This window comes from Balaenoptera ricei, chromosome 12 (genome assembly GCF_028023285.1).
Source record: "Balaenoptera ricei isolate mBalRic1 chromosome 12, mBalRic1.hap2, whole genome shotgun sequence".
Lineage (NCBI taxonomy): Eukaryota > Metazoa > Chordata > Mammalia > Artiodactyla > Balaenopteridae > Balaenoptera > Balaenoptera ricei.
The window spans coordinates 9,493,358-9,513,473 of record NC_082650.1 but is presented as its reverse complement, the minus strand read 5'-3'; the positions used below and the strand labels follow the sequence as shown (position 1 = coordinate 9,513,473).

At 38.7% G+C, this 20,116-nt stretch overlaps 1 protein-coding gene and 1 pseudogene across 3 annotated transcripts in view; both read right to left on the bottom strand.

The window, feature by feature from the left end:
- Positions 1 to 6,429: 6,429 nt before the first annotated feature.
- LOC132375811 (small ribosomal subunit protein eS6-like) lies at positions 6,430 to 8,525 on the bottom strand (annotated as a pseudogene).
- A 5,778-nt stretch (positions 8,526 to 14,303) lies between these two features.
- The window catches only part of SERAC1 (serine active site containing 1), a 79,325-nt gene continuing 73,512 nt past the window's right edge, over positions 14,304 to 20,116 (bottom strand). For 2 of the 3 annotated variants that reach the window (XM_059940913.1, XM_059940915.1), the window contains exons 14-17: positions 19,610 to 19,707; positions 18,219 to 18,401; positions 16,905 to 17,048; positions 14,304 to 15,195 (exon numbers count right to left, since the gene is read on the bottom strand). In XM_059940913.1, coding sequence (XP_059796896.1) covers positions 15,059 to 15,195; positions 16,905 to 17,048; positions 18,219 to 18,401; positions 19,610 to 19,707 — 562 coding nt within the window. In that variant the 3' untranslated portion in view covers positions 14,304 to 15,058. Of the gene's footprint in view, positions 15,196 to 16,707; positions 17,049 to 18,218; positions 18,402 to 19,609; positions 19,708 to 20,116 lie in introns of those variants that run through there. The other variant, XM_059940912.1, reaches the window with a different exon arrangement.

Here is a 20,116-nt window from a genome sequence, read left to right as displayed (position 1 = left end):
CTTACTGGATGACTAGCAATGAATAAAAACCCTAATGTTTATTTGAAGTGATAATTTGTACTGAAATTGTAAAAAAAAAAAAACTTATTAAATGTTTTATCTTTTTTTTTTTTAATGTGGCTTATTTCTTTTCAGATATGAAGAGAACCTGGGGATATCTTCCTTGGCTAGCCTTTTATTCTGGATGAAATGTGATTACTAGTTATTCCTCTGAGTTTTAGGTTTTGTTTCTTTTTTCAACCATCAAATTAAGTTGAAGCAACATAAAAGTAATAATTTGGTTCAGAATTTATGAGTTGAAGGCTGCTAGCAGGGACCACAGCCATAACATATAATAACTTTATGCTATAATGTTGAGAGATGCTGGGATTCATTTTCTATAGGATCTTATAGCAAACTTAGACTGCTGGGGTGGCTTGAGTACATTACTTCATAGAAGACTGGAGAAAGGAGTAAACAATCTTCCAGTTCTGTCTAGGTTTGTTCTTAGCTAATTGATAGACAAAATTCAGGTCATAAATGTTCTCTGATGCCTTTCAGGAATAAGAATATACTGACAATCTCCACATTGTAAAGATGCCGAGTCCTTCCTGACCAGTAAGGACTTTATTGAATTCATTTAATCTGAGTGCCTGGGACTTGGATGGGGAAGAAGGAAATGGCTGGTTACAGTACCTTCCTTTCCCAAGGTCATGGATTGAAACTCATTCTCATACAAGGCAAACTGTTTGCAGTTATATAATCAGCTCTATCTCCATGAGGTAGGAGAGTACAAATGAGAGAGTGATTAATTGTGAACAGAGGGCCAGGGGAGATTTGAGAGAAGAGGATTAAGAATATGACATGTAGCAAAGTGGATTTATGTACATGGAAAGAATGAGCCGATGAGAAAGAATTTCAGGGCACCTTAAATGACAGTTTAGGATTTTATTTTTAGGATTTTTATCTGTTTATGTAGATAATAGAAGTAGTAGGTGGCAAAAATACCTAAATAAATCTGAGTGTTAGTGTGCTTAAGATTACAGGCTTTGCCTGGGCTAACAGCAGTATTTCAGAGCACCTGGAACATCATTTATAAATGGTGTGAGGTAGGGGGTCCAACATCCTCCTCAGTGATAGTTATACTATACCATTTATTAAATAACAAACCATTGCTCTCTCTTTCTTAATTGGGTTTCTCAAGGTGTTACCCAGGTTTTTTTTGACATTTTCAAATAACAGCATTGGTATTTGTATATCCTTTCAATTGTTTATTTTTATTTTGTTATGTCGGTTTTTAAAACATTTTTCATTAACTTCAACTTATCTTTAATTTGCATCCTTTTCTACTTTTTGTTTAGTTTTGTTATTTTCCTAATTTCTTAGTTAAAGCTAGCACTGGGTTTCATTATTTTTAGTCTTGCTTAACAATAAAGACATTTAAAGTTATATATTTTCCCCTGATTGTAACTTTAACTGCACCCTACACATATTAGCATGAAATAGTCTCATTTTCATTAATCTCTAGACTGTAATTTGCTTTTAGTTTCTCTTTGATTCACAGGAGACTGTGCAATTTTCCAATAGTTAAGAGTTTGTTTGGCATTTTTAAATTGTTTCCTCCTAATTTTATTGGATTATGACCTGAGAATATGGCCTAGATAAACATCTACTTTTTAAAATTTATTGAGGTTTGCTCCATGGTCAAGTGCAGGATTGAGTTTTCTAGTGATTTCATCAAAACAAAATAAAAATGTTTTTTAGTTGTAGGGTAAAAAAGTGTGTGGTGTGTGACATACAATGTGTTCGTTCCACTGTCCCCCAGTGGAACAGGTCTTTCTGGAAGGCACTTCTGTCAGGGGATGGGTGCAGGCTCTAGTTCTAACTCTAATACAGTGGCCTCCCATTGTTCTTACTGAGAATCCTTAGATTTTGTTGAATAAAAGGCTTCTCAATTTGTTGTAAGTCTTTTGATCAATCTCTAGACATTTGAATGATTGCCTTTGCTACCTTTGACTAGTTTAATAGATCTCTTTCTCTGGGGGAGAGGTTTCCTTAGCTGCTCACACTGCCATTACAGAGTCTCTGCTTCCTGGGCTCTCTGTTCTTGTGCCACTGGTCTACCTGTCAATCTCTGTGTCCATATCATGTTGTATTATTTCTTTGATATCTGGTAAAACAAGCCCTTCTATTCTTGATCCTTAGCATTTTCATATAAAAATTTTGGAATCAATTCATCAAGTCCTATTTAAAAACTAAAACCTATTGGAATTTTTTACTGGGACTTCATGAAATAGAATGGACATCTTTACAGTATTGACCCTTCAATCTAAGAACATGGTATATTTCTCCGCTTAAGTATTTCATTAATGTTTCTCAAAGTTTTTAACTTATAAAATTTTTCAAACATACATGAAATCAGAGTGAATAGTTTGAACTCTCATATATCCATCACCAGGATTTAATAGTAATTTAACATTTTGCTATATTTGGTTTATTTTTTTCCTTTGCTGAAATTTTTTTAAAAATTCTGCTATCATGATATTTGACTCCTAAATACTTATCTCTAAATAACATTTTCTTTTATAACCTTAATACCATGGTTTTATCTAACAGTTAACAATAATTCTTACTTTAAAATTCATTTGCTATTTTTTGCTAGTATACTTAAATATAAAAGCTTTTTGTGTATTGACTGCATCAACCTTGCTTTTATATAAACTGTCATAAAAATCTAACAATTAACTGTATTTCAATATACCATCAATTATGAGATACACATTTACATGCTATTCTTTTTTTAAATTAATTTTTATTGGAGTATAGTTTTTTTACAATGTTGTGTTAGTTTCTGCTGCATAGCAAAGTGAATGAGTTATACATATACATATATCCACTCTTTTTTTGGATTCTTTTCCCACATAGGTCTTAAGAAAGTGCTATGGTCTGAATGTTTGTTTCCTCCCAAAACTCATATGCTGAAAACTTAACTCCTAAAGATGATAGTATTAGGAGGTGGAGCCTTTGGGACATTCTAAGTCATGAGGATAGAGCCCTAACGAGTAGGATTAGTGTTCTTATAAAAGAGACCCCATGAGATCCCTCACCCCTTTCACCATGTGAGGACACAGTGAGAAGGTCCCAGCTGTGAAACAGGAAGAGGGCCCTCACCAGAACGTGACAATGCTGCTGTCTTGTTGTTGGACCTCCAGCCTCCAGAACTGTGAGAAATAAATGTTTATTGTTTATAAGCCACCCAGTCTGTGGTGTTTTGTTATAGCAGCCTGCACAGGCTAAGCCAGAAGGCTTCCAACTTAATTATGACTCATCTATTGTGAGATGTAGCCCACCCACAGAGATGTTAAATGTATTTAATGTGTCTTTAAATTGATAAAATATGGGGTATGTGGATTCTTTGGATTTTCTTTGTAGACAGTTACCTGCAAATAATGAGTTTTGTTTCTTCCTTTCCCATCCTTGTAACTTTTATGTCTTTTTCTCGCCTTACAGAGCTGGCTAGGACATTTAGTACAACATTAAATAAAAACATTGGTAATAGGCGTTCTTGTGTTACTCTTCTTCTCTAAGGGAAAATGTTAATATTTTTGCCAGTAAGTATGATGTTTATTTTTTTTTTGTTCTTTAGACACCCTTTATTATATTAAGGAAGTTCTCTTTCTGGATTACTAAATTTATCTTTTTCATGAATGGTGGTTAAATTTTATCAAAGACATTTTCTACGTGTACTGAAATGATTGATTTTTTTTCTCCTTTTGTTTGTTAATATGGCGAATTACACTGATCAGTTCTCCAGTGCTAAACAACCTTGCATTCTTGGTATAAATCCAACTTGGAAAGATTATCTTTTAAAATATTGCTGCACTTAGTTTGTCAATATTTTTGTTTAGGATTTTTGCAACTATGTTATTAAGTGAGATTGGCCTGTAACTTTCTCTTTTTTGTGCTGACTTTGTATGGTTTAGGTATCAAAGTTACACTAACCTCAAGAGTTGGGCAGTACACTCTTTTCTATTAACTGAAAGAATATGATAACATTGAAATTATTTCCTCCTTAAATTTTTGGTAGTGTTCACCAGGAAAGTAAACTGTGTCTGTAGTTTTTATTTTGAACCTCTTGGTGCCCTCATGCTTCAGATGGTCTCTTATAAACAGCATATAATTGAGTGTTGTTTTCTTATCTAGCCTGGCATATTTATCTTCTAACTAGGGTATTTAGTCCATTACATTTAATGTAATAATTGCTATATTTGGGCTTAAATTTAACATCCAATCTTACGCTTTCTCTTCTTACTATCTGTTTCTTGTTTCTTTTCCCGTCTTTTCATGCCTTCATTTGAATTTTTATCATTCCTCTTTTTGTCCTCTCCTAATTTGGAAGTCATTATACCCTATTTTTGTTGGTTACATTTTTATTGGTTATTTTAGAAATTACAACATGTATTAGTAACATTATACTTTCAGAATTTAATCATTATTTTTACCTTCCTCCTGGATAATGTGATGACTTTGGAAAACTTTAACTCCATTTATACCATCCCAACTGTAGTTACTGTGTACTTTAATTTTACATATTTTAACACCTACTCAAGACATTATTATTGTTTTATACAATCAGTGTTCATTTATTTTATCCAAATAGTTGCCTCTTTTTTCACTCTACATTTCTTGAATCTCAGCACCTCTGGCTAGATCATTCATTTACCTTCTACCTGAAGTACATCCCTTAACATTTCCATTAATGAAGGTCTGCTGGTGGTACAGTTTTAATTTATATAAAATATCTATTTTATCTTAATATTTTAAATGACTTACTATTTTTACTGAATGTATTATTCTAGGGTGGGAGTGGTTTTTGGCAATATTGCAGGTGTCTTCTAGCTTCCATTGACTGATGACTTCTCAACAGTAGCAATCTTAACTGTTATTCCTTTACACTTTTTTTACTCTACTTTTAAGGTTTTCCTCGTGTTGGCTTTTCTGCAGTTTCACTATGCTGTGTATAGATGTGAATTTATTTTTATTTGCTCTGCTTTGAATTAGTTGAACTTTTTGAGTATGTGGATTGGTGCCTTTCATCAGTTCTAGAAACTTTTCAACCATTATCTCTTCAAATATTGCCTCTGGGACATGCTTTTTCTCTTCTCCTTTTGGTACTCAAATGAAACATAGAATTTGTTATCGTCTTACTTGCCAATATCCTTAGTCTTCTGTATTTTCCATCTTTTTTGTCTGTGTGCTGCGTTCTGGATAAATTTTTCTGACCTCTCTTCCAGTTCACTAATTATCTTTGGATGTAGCTAATCTAATTTCAGCCTTCTTTTGAGAAGCTATTTTTGGCACTTTCTAAAATCTAAGTCACTGAATATTTTCTTATTTCTGAAGATATTTCAACCTTGTATTTTTTTTTTGTTTTTTTATTTTTATAAATTTATTTATTTATTTATTTATTTTTGGCTGTGTTGGGTCTTCGTTGCTGCGCGCGGGCTTTCTCTAGTTGCAGCGAGCGGGGGCTGTTCTTCGTTGTGGTGCGCGGGCTTCTCATTGCGGTGGCTTCTCTTGTTGCGGAGCACAGGCTCTAGGCGCACGGGCTTCAGTAGCTGTGGCTCGCGGACTCTAGAGCACAGGCTCAGTAGTTGTGGCGCACGGGCTTAGTTGCTCTGCGGCATGTGGGATCTTCCCAGACCAGGGCTGGAACCCGTATCCACTGCATTGGCAGGCGGATTCTTAACCACTGTGCCACCAGGGAAGTCCCTTTTTGTCAGTTTTTAAAGTTAATGTTTGTAACTTTCTGTGACTATATTGCAATGCACATGCATAGATTTTAAAATAAAACCTGGGTTTAACCTTAACTCTCACTAGCTTTGAGACTTTGGGCCAGTTTTATGAATTTTTTTTTAATGCTTGGTTTTCCTATCTCTAAAATATGGCTAATAAATCTACCTTGTATTCTTATATAAAGCAACACTTGGTGCATAAGTACTCAAAATGTGTTCACTGAATTACAGTTCTATTTTATCACTAGGATGAGGAACCAATTAGGAGGGTATTACAGTCCAGGCCAAATGTGAAAATCTGAACTGGAGTCTGGGCAGTAGAAATGGAAAAGGATTCTGGGACCTTTGGAGTAGAGTGGACAGCATTTGGTAATTAATCATATGTGGGGAGAAGTCAAAACTACTGAAAAAGGTCCTACTTGAATGAAATGTAATGAATTACCTGAAATAGAAACAGGAGAAATGGACTTGAGGGAGAATAAACAGAATAAAATTCTTAGAAGCTTTCACTGTGCTAAATTTTTTTAATTAAAATTTTAAAAATTTAGCTTCATTGAGGTATATAAAACTAAGACATTTAAAGTGTACATTGTGATGATTTGATATACGTATATATTGTGGAAGAATACTTCCCACTAGTTAACTAACACATCAATCACCTCACACATTTTTTCTTTTCTTTAACTTTTTTGATAAGAACATTTAAGTTTTATACTCCACTAATTTCAATTATACAATAGAATATAGTGTTATCAACAATAGCCACCATTTCACCATGTTTTACATTAGATCCTCAGACCTTATTCAACTTTAAAGTTTTGTACCCTTTTATGAACCTCTCCCCATTTCCCATCCTACCCCTCACCCAGGCCCTGGCAACCACTCTTTCTGTTTCTATGTGTTTGACTTTTTTTTTTTTTCCAGATTCCACATATAAGTGATAATATGCAGTATTTGTCTTTCTCTGTCTGGCTTATTTCACTTAGCACAATGCTCTCAAGGTCCAACCATGTTGCAAATGGCAGGGTTTCCTTCTTTCTCATGGCTGAATAATATTCCGCTGTATGTATATACTACACCTTCTTTATCCCTTCATCCATTGATGGACACTTAGGTTCCATACCTTGGCTATTGTGAATAATGTAGCAATGAACATGGGAGTGCAGATATCTGTTCAATATCCTGTTTGCATTTCCTTTGGATATATGCCCAGAAGTGGAATTGCTGAATCGTATGGTAGTTCTTTTTTAATTTTTTGAGGAACCTCCATACTGTTTTCCATAGTGGCTGCAACAATTTACATTCCCACCAACAGTGTGCAGGGTTCCCTTTTCTCTACATCCTTACCAACACTTCATATCCTTTGTCTTTTTGATGATTACCATTCTAACAGATGTATTGGGGTATCTCATTGTGGTTTTGATTTGCATTTGCTTGATGATTAGTGATGTTAAGCACTTTTTCATGTACCTGTTGGCCACTGTATATGTTGTTTGGAAAAATATTCAGTTCCTCTGCCCATTTTTAAATCATATTGTTTGATTTTTGCTATTGAGTTGAATGAGTTCTTTATATTTTTAAAATATTAACCCCTTATCAAATATAAGATTTGCAATTATTTTCTCCCATTCTGTAGGTTGCCTTTTCATTTTGTTGATGGTTCCTTTTGCTGTGCAGAAGCTTTTTAGTTTGATGTAGTCCTACTTGCTTATTTTTGTTTTTGTTGCCTTTGTTTTTACGGTCAAATCTAAAAAATCATTGCCAAGACTGGTGTCAAGGGGCTTACCTTTGTTCCCTTCTAGGAGTTTTATGGTTTCCAGTCTTAAGTTCAAGTCTTTAATCCATTTTTAGTTGATTTTTATGTATGGTGTAAGATAGTGGTCCAGTTTTATTCTTTTGCATGTGGCTGTCCAGTTTTCCCAACCATCCTTTTCCCACTGTGTATTCTTGGCTCCTTTGTCATAAATTAATTGACCATATGTGCATGAGTTTGTTTCTGTGCTCTATATTCTGTTCCATTGATCTATTGTCTGTTTTTATGCCAAACCACCGTGTTTTGATTACTATAGCTTTGAAATGTAGTTTGAAATCAGGAAGAGTGATGCCTCCAGCTTTTTCTTTTTCAAAATTGCTATGGCTATTCAGGGTCTTTTGTGGTTCCATACAATTTTTTTCTGATGTCTGATCTTGTTACTCTTAGAACATTGCATTTTTGACTGGACTCAAGACTTAGAGGTCAAAACTCTCAGAGACATCAGCCTCCATCTCTTGGCAATCTGTTCCTGGCGTTTTGCTTTGGCTTCCTTCATTCTCTTGGCCAAAGGCATAGCATATTCTGCAGCCTCTTCCTTATTTTCCTTAGTACACTGTTTCCTCAGAGCAATACACCAATGTGTGTGTTGCACAACATGTGGAGTAACAAGACACTGAATCTTGGGTGCTTTGGTCCCAGGTTTCTCACCTTCTTTGTTTAAGGGCTTTCTCTCAACATATGGGCCAACGCTATCATCTTTAGAGAGACTGAAAAGTTTCTGGATTCCACCAACTCTTTTGGGCTCCAGGTGACAAGGCACAGTAGTATTAATGAGTCCAGGAGTATCCTTCTCCCCATTTGTTTATGATGACCAAATTGAGAACACTCAGATTGACAACTGCAGTGCAACCCTGTACAGATCTGTGCTTTCTTTCTCCAGTCCTCCTTGATCTGTAATAGGAATGCCTCTTACTTAGTAGCAGGCAGACATGGCCATGGGTCAATGTATGACGGGGTTACATCCTGATAAATCCATCATGAATTAAAAATATTGTAATTTGAAAATGCATTTAAAACACGTAACCTGCTGAAAATCATAGCTTAGCCTAGCCTACCTTATATGTGCTCACAACACCTACATTAGCCTACAGTTGGGCAAAATCATCTAACACAAAGCCTATGTTATAATAAAGTGTTGAATATCTCATGTAATTTATGGAATACTGGAAGTGAAAAACAGAATGATTGTATGGGTACAGAACGGTTTTAAGTGTATCAGTTGTTTACCCTAGTGATCATGTGGCTGATAAGAGAGTATCGTACCATATATTGGTAGCCCAGGAAAAGATCAAAAGTTGAAGTACGGTTTCTACTGAATACACACCACTTTTGCACCATCATAAAATCAAAAAATCATTAAGTTGAACCATTGTAAGTTGGGGACCATCTATATTTACATTTACTAGTGAGATTTATGCTTTCATATGTTTTCCTGTTACTAAATAGTGTCCTTTCATTTCAGCATGAAGAAGTCCCTTTAACATTCCTTGTAAGTCTGGTCTGGTAGTGATGAACTCCTTCAGCTTTTGCTTGTCTGAAAAACTCCATCCCTTCTTCCGCTCTGAAGAACAGTTTTGCCAGGTAGAGTATTCTTGGTTTCTTTCAGCACTTGTAATATATTGTGTCACTCCTCTCTGGCCTGCAAAAGTTCTGCAAAATATCTGCTGGTAGTCTTATGGGGTCCTCTTGTACGTAACAAGTTGTTTTTCTCTTGCTGCTTTTAAGATTCTCTCCTTGTTTTGACCGCTTGATTATAATGTGTCTCAGTGTGGGGCTCTTTTTTTTTTTTTGGCCCTGCCGTGCGGCTTGTGGGATCTTAGTTCCCTGACCAGGGATCGAACCTGTGCCCCATGCAGTGGCAGCACGGAGTCTTAACCACTAGACTGCCAGGGAATTCCCTGGGGCTTTGTTTTTTTGTTTTTCTAAAAATTTTTATTGGAGTATAGTTGATTTACAATGTTGTGTTAGTTTCCAGTGTACAGCAAAGTTTGTGGGGCTCTTTGAATTCATCTTATTTGGAACCCTTTGGGATACCTGCTAAGGAAAGATTTTTACCCTTTATTTCTTTGAATAAGCTTTCTGACCCTTTTTTCTCTCTTCTCCTTCTGGAACCTCTATAATGCAAGTATCAAGTCTGCTTGATGGTATCCCATAGGTCCCTTAAGCTGTCTTCACTCTTTTTTTTTTTTTTTTTGTCCTCTGGATGCGTTCCACTGCCCCTTTTTTGTGTTTGCTGATCCTTTCTTCCCCATGATCTGGTCTGCCATTGAACCCCTCTATTACATTTTTTAGTTCAGTATTCTTCAGCTCTGTGATTTCTGATTCTTTCTTATATTTTCTATGTTTTGGCTGAAATTCTCACATTATTCATGCATTACTCTCCTGACCATGGTGAGCATCTTTATGACCATTATTTGGAAGGTCTGTTTTTGGAGTTTCATCTTATTCTTTTGTTTGCAACATATTCCTCTGTTTCTTCATTTTCCTTGACTCTCTGTGTTGTCTTCTGTGCATTAGATAAAATAGCCACCTCTCCCAGTCTTTTTGTTTTGGGGGGGGGGGGTCTTCATTACATGCAGGCTTTCTCTAGTTGTGGTGAGCGAGGGCTACTCCTCGTTGCAGTGCACGGGCTTCTCATTGCACTGGTTTCTCTTGTTGTGGAGCACGGGCTCTAGGCACGCAGGTTTCAGTAGTTGCAGCATATGGGCTTCAGTAGTTGCGGCATGTGGGCTCTAGGGCGCATGGGCTTCAGTAGTTGTGGCACACGGGCCCTAGAGCATGTGGGCTTCAGTAGTTGTGGCATGCGGGCTCTAGGGCACGGGCTCAGTAGTTGCGGCACACAGGCCCAGTAGTTGTGGCACGTGGGCCCTAGAGCACGCAGGCTCTAGGGTGCGTGGGCTCAGTAGTTGTGGCACATGGGCTCAGTAGTTTTGGCTTGCAGGCTCTAGAGCGCAGGCTCAGTAATTGTGGCGCACGGGCTTAGTTGCTCTGCAGCATGTGGGATTTTCCCAGACCAGGGATTGAACCCGTGTCCCCTGCACTGGCAGGTGGATTCTTAACCACTGTGCCACCTGGGAAGTCCCCAGTCTTGACAGAGTGGTCTCGTGTAGGAGATGAACCTAGGATTCAGCCCATCAAGCTCTTGGTTATCTCTCAAACTCTGTGACTGTCTGAACCGCCTTCTTTGTTTTTAGTGGCTCCCGGGAGTTGAGGTTCTGCTAAGACCTCTCAGTGTTCCAAAGGGAACATTCTCAGTCAGTACCTAGATGCAGGCTGATTGGAAACTGGACCCTCAGGCAGCAGCTTTTCAAGTATACAAATAGACCCCTTCCAGGGAAAGACTGGAAGATGGGTGTTTCTGTCTGCTCCCTCTGTGCTGAGCAATAGGGGGATGGAACTGTTTCTTTGTACAGTCCTGTGGGATCCACAAACACAAGGCTTGCTGGCCATCAGAGGCAAGTAATCAAGAGGCGCACTCCCTGGGTAACAGCCACAAAAGCCAGGGCACCAGAGATGTGTCGAAGCTCCTTCCAGGAAGACACCAGCAACCTCGAGTGGGCAAGAGGGAGAACGCAGAGACAGCACCACCAGCCTCCCTGGTCTCCAGGGAAGATCACAGTCATCCTCTAGATGTGTGCTAAATTAGAAGCCTGACCCTCAGGCTGCAGCTTTTAAGATAAGCAAATGGGCATCTTTCAGGAAAAGGCTGGGAGATGGGCATTTCTGTCTGCTGCCCTTGCGCTGAGCCCCGGCGGGAGAGCCACTGTGAGTCCTTGCAAGCCCATTTAGAACTGTTTCTTTCTTTGCTATGGTCTTGTGGGTCTTGTGGATGCAAGCCCTGTTGGCTTTCAAAGCTAGGTGTTTTGGGGGGTCCATCCTTCAGGTGGAAGACTTGAAAGTTGGATGTTGGGCCCAAACCCTTCACTCTTCAGGCAGAAGCTGGGAGTTGTGTGTTCCCTTCTGATTGTATCTCACTGTGCCAAGGGCGAGATTTATGGTGACAGTATTGTCTCAGTCTTTCTTATCCACTTCAACATGGGCATTTTCTCGTTCACCCAATGTGTAAGAGTTGCTCAGCTAGTTTCTGAACTTCTCTCTGAGGGAACTGTTCCGTGTGTAGCTGTAGATTTGGTGTCTGTGGAGCAGGCGAGTTCAGGAGCCTCCTATGTCACCATCCTGGTCCACAACTCGCAAAAATGTTTTCATCTGGTAATCCCAGATGTCAAAATATTCTAAAACCTATCTATCTAGATGTATACATACCCAAAGCTTTTTATGCTCAGAGATTACATTCATATCCAGCACTCTCTAATGATCCTAGGAATCAGTACGTATCCAGCTTTCATTATAAATTAGCTTTAACAATCCTGAAATAGTTTGGACTAAATTAAAAATCAAAGGTTCTAGTAAGCTTAGTGTTTCCAAACTTTGGAACCAGGTGTTGAATTCCATGACACTGTTTCTAAACTCCAAGGCCAAACTAAAAGCGGATTAAGAACTGGAATTTTTACAAGAATGGCTTTTTCTAAATTTGGAAACTTCTTGGATATTAAGCTGCCTTTTTATATCTTCTGCTTTATTAAGGCAATTTATAATTATACAATAAATTTCTAATAGATTTTAAGTGATTAGCTTTGGGGAGTGTTCAACATCTAATATAAGGGCAGAATTATTTGTACTGAGTACATTAAAATGCATTTATTGAACATGTTTAAATTTTTTTCATGGACATAATTTTTATACCAAATGTCAATAAAAGCCAAACCATACATTAACATATTTAATATTACAAAGAGATGAAAATTCAGGAGGGTATGCCTAAAAGTCAAATTTTAGGAATTAGAAATAATTTGAGGGGCACTGTAAATTATGAGCCAAGCTCAAAAGAGATAACGCACGTCACTCTGTGACTGTGCTGTCTTTCTCAACAGCAGGAAACCAGTGCTGGCATCCACTACCCTGGGCGCCCTGACCTGAGCAGAGGGCCGCGTCCTCCACCATATTATGCCTGTTGCTGTGACCTTGGGTGAATGGTTGAGATGGAGTCAAGAAGGGCATCGTGATCCTCCGTTTGTAGTCTGACTCTCTCTGTGGTGACATTTAAACACTGGAGTAAAGGGGGGACTCGGTGCCCTCAACTTTTAGGATTGACAACGTAATCAGAAAGAAGTGAAGGGCTTATAGATAAGGATAATTAATTTTTCATCTGAATTTTATTTACAGCTTGCTCTCAGTAGTCTGCTAACACCTGTATTCTGTTTATTTCCTTCCTGGATAGATCATTTAAAGAGACTTTTCCCATGAGGGGAAAGGTAATAGGAAGCTTCATTTGAAATTTTTTCCAGAAAGGATATTTAAACAAGGCTGATTGATTGAACTAGGAGAACCATTTTATTGATGGTCTAAGTTTAAAACTATTTCAAATGTATATGTTTTCATACTTTGTGTTCTTAGAGTTTTTCAGGTGATGATTATTTTTAAAACATTATTGACTTAAATCTTACAGGACTGATGAAGTGAATCTGTATACATCATATCCATTTCATAAACAGAATGAACAGAAATGGTAAGTGACTTGCCTGAAAAGCTATAGTCATTCAGAAGTACACTGGATCTCTCTCCCAGACCTTATTTTTAAAGCACAGCTATAATGGCTATATTGAGATTTTACGAAGTGGGGTTTCATTTCATTACTCTAAGTTAATGAACAGATGTTCCAGCCATGGTTCATGGAAAACAGAAAAAGAAAACAAACCAAACCTATCTACCCATCCCCCACACGTGATCCCATTAAGCTAGAGTTTATTGTTGATAGCTAACTAGCATACTCTATGGCTACGTAACAAAACAGGTAGTTAAGTCACTTGTTAGGTTTTTGCATAATTAAACAATTAGATGTTGTTAAGGTTCACTGATGCCCCCAGTTTACCTTCAGATGCTGTACTCGTTTTAGCTTTGACTATCCCATTCTACAAATGTCCATCATTTTCAAAATGGTAGACATTAAGCTTAACATGACCCAGCAATTCCACTCCTAGTATATACCCAAGAGAATGGAAAACATGTCCACACAAAAACTTGTACATGAATGTTAACAGCAGCATTATTCATAACAGCCCCAACATTGAAAGAACCTAAATGTCCCTCAACTGATGAATGGATAAACAAATGTGGTACATCCATACAATGGAATATTATTTGGCCATAAAAAGGAACGAAGTCCTACTACATGTACACGTGCTACACCATGGATGAACCTTCAAAACATTATGCTAAGAGAAAGAAGCCAGACAGACACAGAAGGCCACGTATTGTAATTTTTTAAAAACTATGAAATGTCCATAATAGGCAAATCCATAGAGACAGAAAGAAGATTAGTGTTTACCAGGGGCTGGGGGAGAGGAGAGGAGGAGTGATTGCTAATGGGTGTGGGGTTATCTGGAGGGATGATGAAATGTTCCGAAATTAGATAGTGGTGATGGTTGCACAACTCTGTAAACACACTGAAAATCAATGAGCTGTGCATTTAAAAGGGTGAATTTTATGGTATGTGAATTATATCTCAATAATGCTGTTATTTTAAAAAAAAGTCATCAGTATGATTTCCTATTTCTCACATACTGGAGACCAATTAATAAATACCATTTCCTAATGAGCAAGAAATAATGGTATACTTTATTTAGCTATAAAGAATCTGAGACTCTTGATATTAAGTATTGCTAATATATAGATAATGGCTTAGAATAGTTTTATTTCACACTCTGATCAATAATGGATTTATTACTCTTATCTGGGAAAAATTAAAAGTTTAGGTAGCTACAGTCTGGAAAGAATTATTATAGGCTAGAAATTTTTTAAAAAGAGAAATATTTGTTCTCAGCAACATGAAAATAAAAACTTACAAGGAAATGACCCATGGATGACAAGGTGTGTAACAAAGCTAACATGTTACACAAAGGTTTACACTGACAAGTTTTAAAAACTTACAGCACATGGAAACCCTGACCCAAAACAGAGAGTCTTTATGTTCAAGTTCATTCTCTCTCCATTTTAGGTACCCTCCAACAGGCATTTCTGTGGTAAACTGGTGATGGCTCTCCCTGCAGAAGCCATCAGTGCTGCTCCCAGCATGAGCCAGGGACAGTCACAGATGACAAAAGTCACAGATCACATCCTTTAGCCACAGCAGCTTGCTCCCTATCAATCAATCAATCACCAGGGGCAACACTGCAAAACATAAACTGGCACATATGGAAGTTTTTTAAATCAGAAGAATCCAGTCTAGCCCTTCTTTCTTTGATTGCCACTAATGGGTTTGTGTTTTACAGAACAATATTCTGTTGCCTGCAACATACTCCAGGCCACATTAATGCCATAATGACTACATTTGCATGATTGCGTAGAGCTTAAAAAGAGAGAACACCACGTTTCTTGCACTGTATTCATGTGTGAAAACAGAAGAAGACAATTGTCAATTTTCCAGGTCTTTGGCTAAAGTGTCACAGATGAATTGTAAGGTACGTTGGTACAAAAAAGCATCCTTTTTCTTTGGCTTACAAATGTTCAAATGGTTAACGTCCACAGGAATTAGATCTCCAATGCCTAGATCTGAAGAAAACAAAAATGTCAATAAAATTTAGGTAAAATATAAGCTGCCCCCTGTCAACAGTGAAAGAGGCCAAATGGGTAGCTGTAAATGTTGATTTGGTTATGATAGAGAACCTCTTTTAAGAGATAAAGGAACTTAAAGTTTGACTGTAACTAAACTGCATTTGACTAATCACGTGAGAATGGAGTCTCAGTAGGTGTAATTATAATTTTATGCTTTTCTCATAAAGTGTGTGTGTGTGCTGCCTCCTTCCTAATTCAGTAGTGAACAGAGCCTGAGCACTGTCACCTTCAAAACGTTTACACACTGCAGGTTATTACTAAGTTATTCCACACTTCTCTGAACCACTTCTATTTCTAGAGCTAATATTAGAAACTTGATAATGAGCTCCCTTGCCCTGATGAAATGAATGGGAACGTCTCACATGGAATCCCTTCTATACCCAACCCTCCATGCTCACTCTACCAGGGAAGGAGATGATGTGGTGCTTGAGAGATCTGGTTGAGTTTTTGATCTTTCAGCCTAACTAAGTCCACCTAGATGGAAGTGACAGGAGGTACTAGTGAGGCCAGCCAGGTGAGGAAGTGCACCTGGTGGTTATGAAGGAAGACAGGCCACCTGGTGACACAGAAGAAGGGGTGGACAGAATTATGACAAGGCTATGTCACTATCAGCAGCTGGTCCACAATATTAATTTTGCTTTAAGCTCCCAAAGTCATCTTTAAAAAAAGAAAACTGGCCACTGTTCTTTGAACTCTTCAGGTTCTTCAACTACCAAACAGCAATTCCTCACCCTATGGCATATTGCCTTAAGGTAAAGTCTCTTCACGTTCCACTATAGGATATCAAGCCTTTTTCATTTTATGTAGATCATAAATAATGAAGTAGGACAAAAGTTTTGTTATGCAGACAGAAGAGCCGTCTGGCAGGCGCTCCAGCTACGCACCATGCCCGGCCGCCAGGAGCGCTCAGTGACGGCGGAGTGCTACCGGGACAGCACCTGACCCGCCCCGAAGTGATCAGAAAAGGGTCGGACAAGCAAACTAAAGAGTTAGTTAGTTAGTTAGCCAGGTGAGGGGAAAGCATTTCAGGGAGTGAAATGTATGGGCTATTTACTGTGCTCAGAGTAACACAGGAGGCTATACGGAGAACTGAGATTTGGGCCCTGCCCTCAAAGAGCCTACAGTAGACTACAGTGCTCTACAGTAGCAGGTGTTGGTCATGTCCCTCAGTCCCAGGATTAGGAAGAGACTGAACTTGAACACTAGTTTTTTCCTTCAGAATCTTTGTTGCTTGAATATCCCCCATGTATCTTCCAGTTATTTACTAAGCTTCCACACCTGTAGCTGATTTCTTTAAGGTTCCTGCAGGCAGCTACCAATCTGTTAAATGAAATGCTCCTTTTAATCTAGCTGATGATAGAAAAGCTCTGTATTCTTACCTTAATGCAGCAGATTTCACTGTTGAGAGCTAACGCAGAGTTAGCCAATTAACCTTTGCTGTCTAATCAGTTAAATAAGAGGAGGGAAGGGGAATGCCAAGGTTAAACGTTTGCAGAGAAGTTTTAATCTATGGCTTAAAAGGATAACAGAATCTAAATCTTCATAGAACTGTCTCCTAAAACTGAGAAACTGGATATAAAAGTTGACGTTTATGATTACCACCAACCAGAAAACTAAGGACAAACAAGTTTCAAAAGAGTGAATACCTGCTGATTCCAGGGGCACCACGTGGAGTTTAATCATGCTACCAATGTAGGTTGGTAGTGTTTCTACAAAACTCAGCACCTGGAAGTTTTTATCTTTTGCAAACTCCAGAAAGTCATCCTGTAGTGTTTTAAGTGCAGGAGAATCTGTAAAATTATAGAGAGCGAGATTGTAACAAGTTCTGTTTATCTAGTTCATAATAAAATGCATCAACCTTCCAAATTTAGAGAGGAAATTAGGGTTCTGATTCAAGACGGTGGGTTGTTTATTTTCTCTTCTTCCTAAGAAGCCATTAAGATGAGAGGAAAGGACTAAAACCAATCTAGAACTTAGAGGCCAGTGTCAGCGGGCGAGTTTTCTCACACTGCTGGCTGACCAGAAGCAGTACCCAGGGCAGTTTGGCGTGTGGGACGGAGGGGTCCCCTGGTGTGCCGGCTGGCACTTCCACATCCACTCTGAAGCACAGCCTCCCATCAACAGAGCCTGTCTATAATCACAGAGCACCCATCCCCTTCCTGTCCCCCATCCTCAAGTATCAAAGGGCGACCAAGAAGCACCAGGTCTTAGAGGAAAGCCTACCACCTAAGAGAGACAGACCAGGTGAGCAAACAGAAAACCTGGGCACAGAAGACACTTTTTTTTAAAAAACCCTCTAATTAGTATCTTTAGAATGATTTCAAAAGAAAATGGATCACAGAACAAGAAAGAGCTTGTGGAAGATAAAATGTGACTGCAACAAAATCAAATTCAACAAAAGGTTTGAAGATAAAGTCCAATTACTCTCCATAAAGCAGAACAAAGAACATATGAGCAAAAAGACAATGGTATACTAAAGCTCAAGCCAGGGGTCCCAAAATTCTGATTAACAGGTGTTCCAGAGAAAGAGAAGATGCTTATTAACCCCAAACAAATATAGTGCCTTATAATTAATATGAACATCTTTAAAGCTCGTGTATATTTTAACAGTTGATGATTTTCCAAACTTGTGGAAAAGAGCAGTTCTTTGGTAATTTGGAATAACACAACTCAAAACATTATGTAACTTTTAAAATTTTAACTATTTAAGATAGATAGTGTTAAAATTATTGTTATATTTCTTAAGCAGATAATGGCTTAAGAACAAAAAGGGAACGTATCAAAGAAAAATTAACCCCAAACTAAAAAGTTTCCATGATAGTCTAAACACAATTGATGTACAAATAGTAAAATGAGGTAATACAGTCAAGTTAAAACTGTTAGTCAAAACTGTTTTTCCTCCTTCTCCTGTATAACTGGTGTTAATACAATGCCAATTCCCTTTTGAAAAAAAGTATTACCCTTGCTGAGTTCTTTGACTTCCAAAGAGGGAAAGAGAAGATAGCGAATATTAACAGAGTATTCAGCCAGGTGGGATCCATGATGAGGGACGCTATAAAAAATTATTCCTCTGGTATTGTTTATAATAGTACTCATTTCTGGCTTCTTAGAGGCTTCCAACAGCATCTTTTTGACAAGAAGACCTAGCCATAGAGAAGAAAAACAATGCATAAGCTATTTTCCTTCCCTTATTTAAAAAAAAAAAAAAAAAAAAAAAAAGGCAAACAAGAAATACAGAAAAAGAGATGCTGTCTTTAAAAAAGTTTAAACAATAATTCTCTGTAGTCCAACAAACAGGGCCTTAAAATATTAACACTTAGTAATGCTCCCAATCCTCTAAAATATATAGCACAAGCCTACGAACAGGTGAGAGTCTAGACACTCATTTGTAAAGCCGATGTTACAGCACAGCATGCACCCTCCCAGAGGAGAGGCAGGCACTGCAGGTTGGGTGTCCATCAGTGAAGTGCGCACGCAGCACCCAGCCTCCCCACCTCCCCACGGCAGCCCACTAACGACCACTCCATTAGGACGGCACTAATATTTAAAAAACACATAGTCTCACATATCCAATGGGGAGAAAACAAAGCTGCTGTGGGAAAATGCACCTAGGAAGGCACCTTCTTTTCTGTCCCCCAACCTGGGCTTGGAGCTGACAGGGAAACACAAAGGTAACATGGATGGTGTTACCATGGATGGTCTCTGAGGATACAAAGGGCTACCTCCACCTTTCTCTCAGCAAAAGGCCCAGACTCAAGAGTCAGCAGTCCTGAGCATTTTAGCAGATAAACTAGGCCAAGGGCTGCTGAAAGGCCCTCTGCAAGGTGGATGGTGAACATTTAGCACTGGACTGGGAGTGGGTTGGCAGAAGCAGGGGATGTGGCTTAGCAAGCAAGCCCTGGGACCAAAGAGGGGACACCTGTGATCACACCGCCACTTCTGCAGGCTTGGGCGAGGGGTAAGCAGGCATGCAGGGAGCTGGGGCTGTGGGCACAGGAGCAGTGACGGACTCTGCGGTGGTTGGAGAAACAGGGAAGAAAGCTGGGGCCCTGGGACCAGCCAGGAATGCTGAGAGATATTTATAAGTTGGGCTTACATACGCCATGGACAGCTTCTGATATTTACTCGTTATCATGCTTAGTGCTTAATGAAAGCATTAAGTTGTCAAACTCATTTTCTTTTTATATGGTTTTTTACTAGTTGTCCCCTCCTAGAAAAACAAATAGCATGGAAGGAGCCATAGCCAAAAACATTAACTTAGGGGGGAAAAGGGCTACCATTAAATAAAACAGAGAGCTCTCATGGCTGACAACCTCACAACGCTTGCCTGGCAACAATGAAACTTACTTACCTCCCATGCTGTGTGATACCCAAATCACTGGCCTATCCCCAACACCAGCAGCTCTGAGCTTCCTCAGAAGTTCGTTGCTCCTGAATGCAATGGACTTTCTGAACAAAATGAAAACAGCGGGTATGACAGGAGGCTATTGATTCCCCCTGCCCCAATTTTGCTATCCACTTTTTAAGGCAAGATCTTTTGTTTATTGGACCAATTCTACATGCTACATTCTGGAGTCAGGAATACCTCTATTCTCTCCCGTTGATTCCTGCAATTGCTCATTCCCCATTCCTAACTTAGTCACACTGGCATAGGTGGGAATATTTATGAAACAAGCATTGTTTAGGCATCTAATACGTATCGGGCAATTTTCACGGGTCAAACTTGGGTCTTACCCCATTGCCCCCACCACTTAGGGTGTGCGTCCCTCCTCATTAGGTGGCCTGAGAAGACAAGGATCAGCGGAGACCATGCTGTCCTTGGCGAGTTCACCTGTGGAGTCAGCTGTCATTGCTGTTT